The 12,617-nt window shown below is 33.3% G+C and overlaps 1 protein-coding gene across 1 annotated transcript; it reads left to right on the forward strand.

Annotated features, from left to right (window-relative positions):
- The first annotated feature begins 8,332 nt into the window (after positions 1 to 8,332).
- On the forward strand, positions 8,333 to 9,063 carry LOC129751126 (uncharacterized). Its single transcript, XM_055746435.1, has 3 exons — positions 8,333 to 8,522; positions 8,586 to 8,663; positions 8,723 to 9,063. The coding sequence occupies exons 2-3, from the start codon at positions 8,635 to 8,637 to the stop codon at positions 8,997 to 8,999; spliced, it is 306 nt and encodes a 101-aa protein (XP_055602410.1). The 5' UTR covers positions 8,333 to 8,522; positions 8,586 to 8,634; the 3' UTR covers positions 9,000 to 9,063.
- The last annotated feature ends 3,554 nt before the right edge of the window (positions 9,064 to 12,617 follow it).

Consider the following 12,617-nt stretch of genomic DNA (forward strand, 5'->3'; position numbering starts at 1 on the left):
TGCTACACTTTTAAATATCTGACACTGCACCAAATATGTTACACTTCAATATTAATTCACTGACCGATAAATCAACTCGACGTTCCACAGTACCGCGACGAAACCGACAACTGGCAACCCTATTGACAGCAGCGAGGGGGAGGCAATCAATAAAAAACAGCAAAGTGAAAATGTAGCGGCAGAATCCGAGACCAAATTACAGCGTACAAGGCTCACACCACATGCAACAAACCAAGACTTACTCACATGCAAAATCTTTATTATTTCTCTCAGGTAGGCCACATGCATCAAGCCACCAATCGTACACTTTACCGTTCTCGTAATAAACCAAAAAAACTTTCAGTTCCTCCTGGATCTGCTTCCAAAAAACTGCTCCCAGCTGATTGATTGCAATTTTCAATTGCACCGAAATCTGCGATGGCGTCGCGGCGTCGTCTCAGCAATAGCGATGGCGAATCCTGCGTCCAAAATGGTTCAGCTAGCAGGCAGGAACAATAGCTCGAACAGCTTCACTATTCCGCGGTCCACGGGGCTTCCACAAATGTCCTGAATCTGGCTTCGAAGGACCAAAATGTTCGGGGGAATCGTTCACCCAATCACGTTACCGGTTCGGACACTTGTCGGGGAATTCGCGGATCGTTATATTGAAACACTTTACTTTCGACTTGATTAATTCGCGGCGGTTTATTGCGAGATGGCTTACTGTCGACGGTGGTTTATGCTAAACTGTGCTGCTGCTGGCTGCTTCAGTCAGCTGTTTCGGTAGTCACATACTACCACACATACGCGACGGCATGACTGTCAAGCCGTGCGATGTTTTTTATCGCTGGGGGTGTTCAAGCATTTTGAATGTCGATATGTTTTCCTTCCTTTTCTAACATTGTCAAAATTGTCAGAACTGTTAAAATTGCTAAAACTGTCAAAATTGCCAAAATTGTCAAAATTGTCAAAATTGTCAAAATTGTCAAAATTGTCAAAATTGTCAAAATTGTCAAAATTGTCAAAATTGTCAAAATTGTCAAAATTGTCAAAATTGTCAAAATTGTCAAAATTGTCAAAATTGTCAAAATTGTCAAAATTGTTAAAATTATCACTATAAAATGTATATCTAACGTTTGCTTCAAACTTTGAAGCTTTAAGGCTTACTGAGTATCAGCCACATATCAAAATTGATCTGAAAAGTTCCACATTTCAAACCGGGCTATCAATAACGAGAGGAAACTTTTCAGCTGATACGTATCCACAGAGCTCCACCACAATCTGTAACCAAAATAACCTCAATTTTCCGCAACGTCACCTTAGCTAGGTCGAGGGCGAAAAACCACACGCCGATCCGACTGGCAGCCATAACGTGAACATTTCAACATTGAGCGAAAGGTCGAAAAAGCTACAAGCCAGACTAAATTTGCCGTGCCGCAATTCATCATTTTCCAGCTGACGGTTTCCGAGGGCGTGAAGCAAAAAAAAAAAATAAGTAGGTAAATCCACAACAATTTAATGCTGGGAATCCCCAGTTGAATTGAATCGGAAAAATCTGATATAAAAATTATTACCTTCAATATAAGCGGTTGAAAAAATTTGGTTCCCCAACGTCATATTTTTGTCTGCGACGATGTAAGAAAAATCCTGGAAAACCTAATTGAATCAAAAGTAAGCGTTACGCAATTGGCGAAAATCGAAGAAAACAGCCCTCCATCATCATTTCCCGTCAAAAAAAACTCCTCGTCCCAAATCAGGCCCCACAAGCAAAACGGGAGAAGGCAAACAAGTCGAAATTCAATTTAGACTCCCACATCCGTTTGGAAGTCGATTTTCTTTCACAGGAGGAACGAGAGAGCCTTTTTTCATACCTTCAAGCTTTCGATGCTCCATTCATTTTCCAACCGATATGGATCAATGGCTAATGTGTGGGAGTCACTGACAAGGTGCTGAGCTCGCCGGAATCCAGGAGAGGGTTCCAGGCTGTGTTGGAATGATAAAGATGACGATAATGATGGTGGTGGTGGCGAAGTGATTTGTGAGGTTTGCAAAATGAATCGCTCCATATGCTGGAGACCACGTTGCTGATTCGAAGGAGTAAGTAGCAGACAGGTGGTTTTTGGGGGAAGAAACGGAAGCCCTATCGACGACGGAAATAAGGAAAGAGCAAAAAGGCGCCAACCGGAATGGAGCATTCCGGCAAAAAGAAAGGGTTTTGTGTCGTTTCCTATATGGCATTTGCGGTCGGCTTATCGTCAACCGGAAACTTCTTTGATGTTCATCTTAACGCTTTGTTGAACAAAACTGTAATTTGATACATCTTAATGGAGTGCAAGATTTATGAAATTTGTTTCTGATACTTTTCTTGTTTAAAAAGCGATTTTAAAAATTTTGAAATTAGCATATTACGTTAAAATGTATGGTAATACATCTTGTGACAAAACTCCTCTAAGAAAAATCAATCAATGCTTTTCAAAAGTAATGCTTGGGAAGACAGGCTAATTAGATTTCTTACAACATCATTAGTCATGCATTGCCATCTACCTATTAAGGGCGGAACTTAAACTACAAACGAGAGCCCTTCATAATTAAATCCTACCGGCTTTACATTCAAAGAAACCCCTTTCAAGAAGCTCTTAAAATGGAATGAATCATTGAATCCATTTACGTTTCTTCAAAAGATCAATCAATTGTGAATACAATACAATACGCACTAGTGGTTTTCAATTTAGAACAGCATTCAGCCATTGGAAAAAAAAATTCTCGAGGCCCCTCATCTTTTAGCCAGAACTTAGTTAATGTAAGTTAGCTAGCGCAATTTAGCTGTATTCGGCTACGGTTGTTCAGGATATCTATGACTGGGTTACGTGTTTATTCACTTGTGTTCAATATATGAGGTTCTGAATTAGAAGCTCTTTTCTAGATTCTGTTTTATGGCATTTAATAGGCAAAGCATGCTCTGTTGTGTTGTGAGCCTAGTTGGTTGAAAGATTCAATTGAATCAAAACAATCGATAGATTTCTTTTAATTCAACCACGGTAAATGCAAAGTTCATATACCGGCAACTTACTACCTCCTTCATTGAGCGTTTCCGATTGATGAATGTTCGGCAGTTGTCAGTTTTTTGGGACTCCCGAGCAGACTTTGATGCCCAAATCGATAGCAGAGTGAGATCAAAATAAGGTGTCAACAGCAAATTGAGAGCATCATAAGCTGTTAGTTTTTTAACGATAGCAAAACAAGGCATCATTAAGGTTGCAATGAAATTTTATTTGATAGCAAGCGAAACCAAATTCAGCTTTCAACAGCAAGCTGTTAGCACAACTGTTAGCATTATTTGGTATAAAATATCCAATAGCAAACTAGGTTTTATTTTTCCAATAATATACTATTCTGGAGTCAAAATGACAGTATTGTTAGTCGAGTTTACCCGATATGAAAATCAGGTATTATTTAGGTTTCATATTATTTCAAAGAGTAACCAATTTGTTTGTTTATTTGTCTGGGATTTTAACACTATCGTGATATTCATCCCTTAAAAAAGATGAAATGGTGACGTGGTAGAATCCAGAACAAAGAGTAACCAAGTACTTTGTTACTCTTTTAAAAAAAAGTAACTTGAGTGATACATGATTTTGATACCGGCTAAATATCACGTGATCTGAAAAATGGGCTTGTGATATAGCTCAGTTGGCAAGTCTGTTGTCTTCTGAGCCGATGTCCACGAGTTCGAGCCCAAGAGTAAACATCGAACACAGTTGTACCGGATAAGTTTTTCAATAACGATCCGCCAACTGTAACGTTGATAAAGTCGCGAATGCCATAAAGATGGTAAAACGACTATAATCGAAACAAAAAAAAAAGTGATCTGAAAAATACATTTTTTCCATGGATAATTCCGGAGCCTTGCAAATGTCTCGCGTAACATTTTAAAAAGGCGAAACAAGCAGAAAAACGTGTTCGAAATTTCGAAACGCCTAATAAAAACTTATTCGAAAAAGATCAAGCGTATTCAATTAATGATCGGTGATTATCAAGAAATGCTACATTTTATCAGTGAGTTTCTCAAATTAAGAAATTAGGTTGTCAATCATTAAATAGTCACATTTGACAATAGTTAAGCAGATAAAAACACTGAAATGTCAAATTGGGCTGATTAAATCACCGACCAGTGAAGAGGTACAAAATTTTGTTTCTTTAAAATGATCATTATCAAAACTATTTTTAAGTTTTTAGAAAATTTAGCATTAAACAGAATAACAAATTTCATCACTCTGAGCATGCTTGCCTTATCTAGAACAAAAGCTTTGTTGATTTCGTTTGATTCCGGCACGAGTTTTTATCTTAAACGATTATTTACAATCTTTTCAAAATTTACTCAGTGTTTGTCTACAATGTTCTGTTTTGACACAGTTTAAACAAATTGATAATGTTCAGTAAAGATAAAGCGATTAAGTTAAAGAAAAATTTAAGATTCTTGCCTAGAAGTAAAAAAAATGCTGCAACGATTTTCTATTTTCCTCAACAACAACAACTAAGTTCCAATTTCAACATGCTGTCATAATTTCGGCTTTGTTTCGCCCAATCAAAAACCTTCGCCTACTTTTTGTCAACTTGAATACACCTGATTTACTTTTTTTTCTAGCGCTGCTTGAACCTTTTTAAAAACTATGTTAAAGATAAATGTATGAATTATTTAAACTTAATTGGGTTTGTGTCAAAAAAATTTCAAACGACAATTAAAAAAAGTCGTCTCGATTTTTTTTTTAAATATATGCGCCCTTTCGTTATATCAGGCTATAAAAGTTGTTTACATTCTTAAGTGGTGGTGCTGTACGGGCTGTGCATGTTTAAAAATCTTAAAATTATCGAAATATTTGTTTTTTTTTAACTGTGACAAAGATGCTTTTATTGAATAATTCAAAAGGTAAGTGAGCCTTTAGATATTCTTTCGTAATAACGCATAAAGTTGCTTGTTTTTATCTTCCAGATTACCGAACGAGAAAAGAATATTTCGGAAGAGCCCGTTACGATGCCGGTATGAACAAATGCTGTTTCTGCTGTCGCTACGAATCAATGTACCAGAACCATGTGGAAGCGGAATTTCAACGATGTACAGTGGTCTGCGGAACCTGTCTGCGATTTAGATTCCGGCTATGGCTACAATGGAACAATGTTTGTTACAACAGATATCACGGATAAATTGTCTAAACCGCTTTGTGAGAAACTAGCTGGGACTAAGTGCTTAATGATAATTATGAACAGAAGGCAGGCATATCCGGATCGAAGTAAGAAGCGTTAAAAAAATTCATCCACCGTATGCAGGTACTGTTTAAATCTTTTTTTAATTAATAATATTTTGAATTGTCAAAAATCACGGCTGGAGCTAATTGTGCTCGTTTTCGTTTGCTAAATCGGCATGAAAGGCCTTATAATTCGGCCTTATAAATCGATCCGGATAGCAATTTTTGTTGAACCAATTGAAAAGCACAGTAGCAGGAAGATACAGAGAATTTTTTGTTTATTTCACTTTTTTCAAGAACATGTTTTGTTATTCTACTAATGAAGCAAATTTTAATCGCCTTTGTATATGCAAGCCTTTCTTTATAAAGTATGTTTTTATGATGCATAAGCAAAGTCTCGAGCACATTTCTAGAAATTTCAACATAAATTTAGGCGTTAAGCGGACAAGTAAAGAGAAAAATTTTGACGATAACCGACAATTATTACCTTAACTAACTTCAGATTGAAACCTAAAATTTAGAAAAAATACACAAAATCTTTTCAAGTTTCATATTTAGGTTCAGCATTTGGACTCAAAGTTCAGATCTCACATAATTACAACAATTACAAAATCTAATGATCGATAGTTTATCGGCGTTTTTAAGTTTGAAACTATGATACGCTAGAAAATTGGTAAGAACGAAAGTATTGAAAATAATTAGTGCAAATGCGTAGTATATGAACCGTCTACTATTTACAGTTTCAAATAGTGTTTCCATTAATATCGAAGGACAGTTTAATCACAATTCAACAGACAGTTTATTTTTAAACATACGATTTTTGGTATGCCTTTTATCATTCTGTATACCGTCAGGGCTAATCAACTATATAGTTAAACATAATTCATTTTATATCACTTCAAATTTGGAAGCATATTTTTAACGCCTTTTCATATGCAATAAACGAACCTGGGAAAATGGAAAAAAAAAGTTCTTTCTTTCAATAAATATTACAAAGACTTAAGTGGTATCTGATTTTGCTCTTCATTAACTCTTTTTGACATCGTACGGAATATACAATTTCAATACTTTTGTGGAATACACCACAGGATTGCTTACAATTAAATATAATTTTATACTTTACTATACTTCGAACATGTAAATGTAAAAAAAAAATCAAAAATACTAGTTATCAGCTTTCAGCTTTTTTATTAGTTCAAGATTTTTATTCTTATTTGGAATATTGTGAGAATGACTGTTATAACAAAAATCAAACTTTATTTGGAATCTGAGTTAAAAATATTTCAAATTGAAATTAATGACTGATTTGATCTGTCATTTTTTGATGTCATACATTTCGAATCTACCATAAATATAGTAGAAAATCAGTCAATTTGAAAAAATTGAAAGTTAAACCGTCTACAGATTTGTATTAACCTTAATTGCTAACACGTTGCATATCTGTAGGCGACATGGTTACTCGAACAAACTTCTGTAGCAAAAAAGCGATCAAATATTGCTATCACGCCTTGAAAGCCTGTGCTCTTATTTAGGATTACTTAAGGTGGTAAAAACGGCAAAAATATAAGAAAAATTTTAATGCACGGATGGCGTAGGAATCCTAAATTTTGTTGTATCGAGACCTTAACTATACCTCCTTTTGGTGTCATTTTCTAAAAGTTTTGAAAGTATAATGATGCCAAATTTTGCTTTTACAGAAATTTTTGTGATACCTTGTAATGGCATCATTGTGCTCTCCAAGCTCTCGGAAAACGAGGTGTAGTTTGGGTCTCAGTTTTAGCAAAATTAGGTATCATTTTGCTAACCAAGTATGAAAATTTGTGCTCTCATTTTTGCTGTGTACCACCTTATGTCAAGCAAAATGAGAGCCGATTTGGCTCTCAGGGCGTGATAGCAAAATTTGCTATAATTTTGCCATAAAAGTCTGCTCGGGCTACCTACCCCATTTTGAGTGTTTTCTGGTAGTGCTATATTATTTTCTACCCGAATTGTCAGCTAAATTATTGTATATCTTTTTTTTACCTAAGAATTTGAACAACCAAGTGCGCCCTGGTCCGGTGTCTCCGATTAAAAGATGAACTGATTTTTCATTGAAAATTTCAATGTTTAAACAACATCCAATTTAAGCAAATTACTATTCAAAGACCGAATTAGCGAGACATATTCTGTTCTCAGCATGTCTGGCAGCAAAATGTAAATAAAAGTAAACGCGAGCAAATTTTAATCTTGCTGAGATCACAAATATTTCTAATGTCGTGCGAGGAAGTGTCTTATTTAACATTTTTCATTTGATCACTATAGTCCAGGGTGCGTCTGCGAAATCCAACTTGTTGGAGATAAAAATTATTGGGGCACTAAAAACACTTGTATCCTCTTGGCTCTTCTAGACTGTTACTCTGGGGGACGAACATAAAAACCCAAAATGTCTCGACGCTAGAACTGACAAAGGCTTTATTTTTAAAAATGACCAATCCTGTAACGTTATACCCATGAGTCTGAGTCTGAGATAAATCAATCTCACAAAGAACATTATATCACCGATGAACAACAAACACGTCTTTCAGAAAAAAACATCAACCGAACAGAAACTAGTTAGTTACATTGTCAAGTATTTTAAGTGTTCAATGCATAGATTATATTTAATGTTGTAAGTCATAAATTTTTATTTGTGAAATGTGTTTTTTTCTAAAATTTCAACAAACATCCTATATACCAGTAAAATTTTTCATGAAATACTATTCACGAGCATTACAAAAAGCAAATTCACCCAAAACATTCTTTATGAGGCGTTCTGTATACATGGCTGCACAGTTTTCGGGAATGAACTTTCCTCGAAATTTGTTCATTCTATTTTAGCCTTTTTTTCAGCTACTTCAACGAAAGCTTCTTTGTTCTTTTCAAAGTGAAATCGAGTAAAGTTTCACTTTTCATTTCCGTATGTCGTTGCTTCCCGAAATCACGATCAATATTGTGCTGAGTTGATTTTCAAATGGATCTCGAAAAAAAACCTTCCAGACTTGAATGCACAATTTCGAAAGTGGAAAAATTGATTATAGTGGCAATTATAGAATCGTAAGTTGATTTCGGATCAACATACCGGCAACTTCACCCGAGATTTGGTGTATTTCATCGAAGAATTTGACCGAACCATCCGGCAGCGGCACCTGTACAATACGGATTTCGGCTACCATCTGATGGAAATGGAACGGATCATCGTAGCACTGATGGGAAAAGTTCGAAACCATCGATAATCACTGGTCAAAGGTCATCGACCCGCCAAAGGAAATGATCTGCTGTGGTGTAAGTATAATTTTTCTCCTTAAGACAGTGCTTCTTTTTAACTATAACTTACTTCTATTTCAGGTTGTATTTCAAAATGCTGACGTGATGAGAGAACATTACTTCCGTTATCATGGAACGGCGAGCTTGGTTCGACCAATGGTAATTTTCCATTAGTCAAATTGAAGGTTCCCCATCATAAATTTTTCTATAATTAACAGTTACAATCTGACCACGGCAAGCTGGAATACATGCTGCAACGGTGGCAAGGCTATTTGCACTATGGAAACGGAGCATGATCAGCGATTGATCGAGCATCTGGAAATACTGCTGGTGCTGGTTCGAAGTACAATTGAACAGGATACCAAACCAAAACCTGCGGAAACTGAGCCACCAGTTAAAAGCTATCCCTTGAGAAGTGTCACCCCCCGATTACGAAAAACGACTGGAGTACGAGGTGGGGTTCAAGGATTAGTCTGTTCTGCCAAACAGTTTTAACTTGAAAGGGAAATTAACGTTTTGATGAATCAAACTGATGGTATGAATAAAGAGAAATTGTCGATCTCGCGAATAAAAAAAAAAATAATTTACTCTCTGGAGCCACTCTTATTCTATGCAGTGGAGAATTTTTTAACTTTCAATAAAAAAGATGGTATGTTAACACATACTTTTATGTATATTGAACAATTCGTCAATTATTAATTAGACTGTATACTATCGTTTAATGATGATCGTAGAAGAAGAGGGAGTTTTTGATATTTTAAGTAGCTATCTATAAAATACTAGCTGATCCGGCAAACTTTGTTTTAACTTTTACTTAATAAATCGTTGGAAAAAATTTAACTTCATCTACACGCCTTCAACTTCTTTGTGCTCGTGAACCAATTTTGTAGAAAATTGTAATAAAAATGTTCGAGCTATGTCCCATTTCAAGTTGATTTAGCATGGGAGCCCCCCTTCATAAACAGTGAAAATCTTGAGGCTCGAGATGGTTTGTATTATCTCTGACCCGAAAAAACTCTCAGTTACCAAATTTCACTTCATTTCTTCCACCCGTTTATACCTGATGGTGTCACAAAGAAAACGTCTCCATTTTTATATATAAGATAGCAAGTGAAAATCATTTTGTATGGCCCCCTTCCAGAAAAGTGAAATTCTCGAAACTATTATACAAACCATCTCTGACCCGAAAAACCCTCGGATACCGTCCTTTATACGTGATGGTGTTACAAAGAAAACGTCTCCATTTTTTATTTATAAGATATATTTTCATCTCAAATAAATGTCACATTTCTTGCATTTTCACAAAAAGCGACCTTTTTGCAAGAATTCCCAGTATAGAAATAAGTTTATGAATTTAATTTTTGAAAAAAAATCATTGATCTTTAATTCAAATAATTAGAAACTAAATATTTTTGTAGTGTGAATTCAAGAATTGAACCCTCAACATTTGTTATTGCTATTTTCTTAGAAAGGACTAAATCTTTAAGTATTTCTCTGAATATCTACTACAATGTTATGAGTGTTTGAAAATTCTTTACAATTTGCTCAATTTTTTCATTTCTTTTATTGAATATTCCAGAAATTGCTTTTTTCAATTGAATCACATCGATATCAAATCTGACTTGTATACCAAGTAACTTAGAAATTGTTCATGTAGAATATATGTTCAAACGCAAAAAAAAAAAATTAATCAATATCTAGCAATACAAACCATGAACAGCTTAGTGTAAACCATTTGAAATTTATCCGATTTATGAAAAATCTTACGTTGGTTTTGTATGTGAGTATCCAAAAAAGTTGGAAGAGAATTTCAAATCGGTAAATCATCTCATTGCATCAAGACTTGTGTGTGTATCGAATTTGATCGAATCCACACGAAATTTGTTCTAGTTTTATCATACATTACTTCAAATTCGTATGGCTCCTTTTTCCCTTTTTCTTCAAAAGAAGTTCTCTTACAATACAACAAATTTTCAAATTATATCATGACTTGTCAATCAATGTGATGAATCATGTCACTATGTCAAATTTAGTGTAGTAGCAAGTTCGATGCAAATTTCTTATACTTTTTGTTAGATATTGTTATAATTCACTATATTTTTTATATGGAAGCCAAAGCCAAAATTCAATCAATTATCTCATCATGTACAATCTTTTATGTTCAACGGTCTCTTGAAAATAATTCGAGTTTGTTCATATTTCTGTTCATTCAGTATGGGAGCTCCGCTTCACTAGAACGGAAAACGCCTTTTAGTATTTTAAATCATGTAATAACAATAAAACTTGGATTTGAACCAAATTTGATCAAAATATTTGAAAAATAGTTCGAGATCTGTGAGATTTTAGATGGATTTGACATGGGACCCTTCTTTCCCTTTCAAAAATCGCTAGGAGGTTTAATAAAAAAAATATCTGATATTGTCGAAACATGTTCAACAATATTACAATAATAATAATAATATAATAATAATAATAATAATAATAATAATAATAATAATAATAATAATAATAATAATAATAATAATAATAATAATAATAATAATAATAATAATAATAATAATAATAATAATAATAATAATAATAATAATAATAATAATAATAATAATAATAATAATAATAATAATAATAATAATAATAATAATAATAATAATAATAATAATAATAATAATAATAATAATAATAATAATAATAATAATAATAATAATAATAATAATAATAATAATAATAATAATAATATTAATAATATCATGGTGTTTAATTTGTTAAAAGAGGGGGCTCCCATACAAAATGAACATAAATTTGACTACATTTGAAACAATTTTGGAAAATCACTTAACAGATCAACGTGAAATTTTGTATGTAGCCGTTTTCAAGACCGGGAATGGTTTCTAAAATACTATTTATACCTTTCAAATTCAAAAGAGGGGGCTCCCAAACAAAATTTAAGAAAATTGACAAAATTTAAACAATCCTTGATGGATTTTTGTTAAAAATTAACAAACGTAAGCGTTTTGGCATTTTTTTTTGTACACTTAATTTATTGAGGGATCAACTAGCTGCTTTCACCCTCCGAAAATTAATTTTAAATATCATACATGTCAAATTTCACTTATTCCACACTTTAACACTTTTTCTTCACTAAAATAAGTTTTAACAATATTTGATAATCAATATTGATAGACGCTTTCCATTTTAATGAATGAAGGACTCTCATATTTAATAAATACAACAAACATATAACTATCAAATCCAATGTCATAATGTTTCCACTAAGTTTATGCACGCTTTTTTATTATGTACAAATTACCTTGTATCTGAATACTTCTTTCGCTTCAAAAACGGGGCGATTTTTGTAAATTTAAAGTATTCATTTATTGAATAAAAGATCTCTCCTATTTTTTTTTTCTAAAGCGTGGCTAATCCAACTCAAAACAATCGCTCATATTAATGTCATGAAAAATAGTTTGCTTCTGAATAATATTGAAATCAAATTGAAAAGGTAATTAATTTTTAATTATTATAATAATTTTGAAGATCAATCTTATCATTGGAGGGGTAGCAAAAGCACACCGGTTCAGCTAGTTCATCATAAAACCTTATCTTAACTTTAGGAAACGAAAAAAAATTTGGTCTTTAAAAGGGAAATAATAATGTCCTGTAACCTTGTAGCTTTTTGATAACTCTTCTGACCCGCTTTCATGGATATGAATTTAAAAGTGGTAGTTAAAATATTATGAAAAATGTAATCCGGACAAAAAAAAACTCCAATATTCCGTTTTGCTTATAAATGAGATTGCATCTATGCCTTTACTAGAACACAATAAACACTCAAAATACTAAGAGTAATTAAATCTGAATGGTTTTTGGGCAAATGCAACTGTGAACAAGTGAAGTGCATATTTGATTAAGTTACTGACGTATCATCTTTTTCTTTTTTTGAATTGTTATAAAACCAATATTTAACCCTTTAATGCATGACTTTTTTTAAATGAGAATATCAGCTATTGGTTCATTGGAATAATAACATTTTAATTCGAATAACATGACACAAACAGGTTTGAAGTCGTTATTTTGAGTATTATAAAAGTTATGGCCAATCAAAGTTGAAAAATA

The sequence above is a fragment of the Uranotaenia lowii genome, chromosome 3 (assembly GCF_029784155.1).
Source record: "Uranotaenia lowii strain MFRU-FL chromosome 3, ASM2978415v1, whole genome shotgun sequence".
NCBI classification, from domain to species: domain Eukaryota; kingdom Metazoa; phylum Arthropoda; class Insecta; order Diptera; family Culicidae; genus Uranotaenia; species Uranotaenia lowii.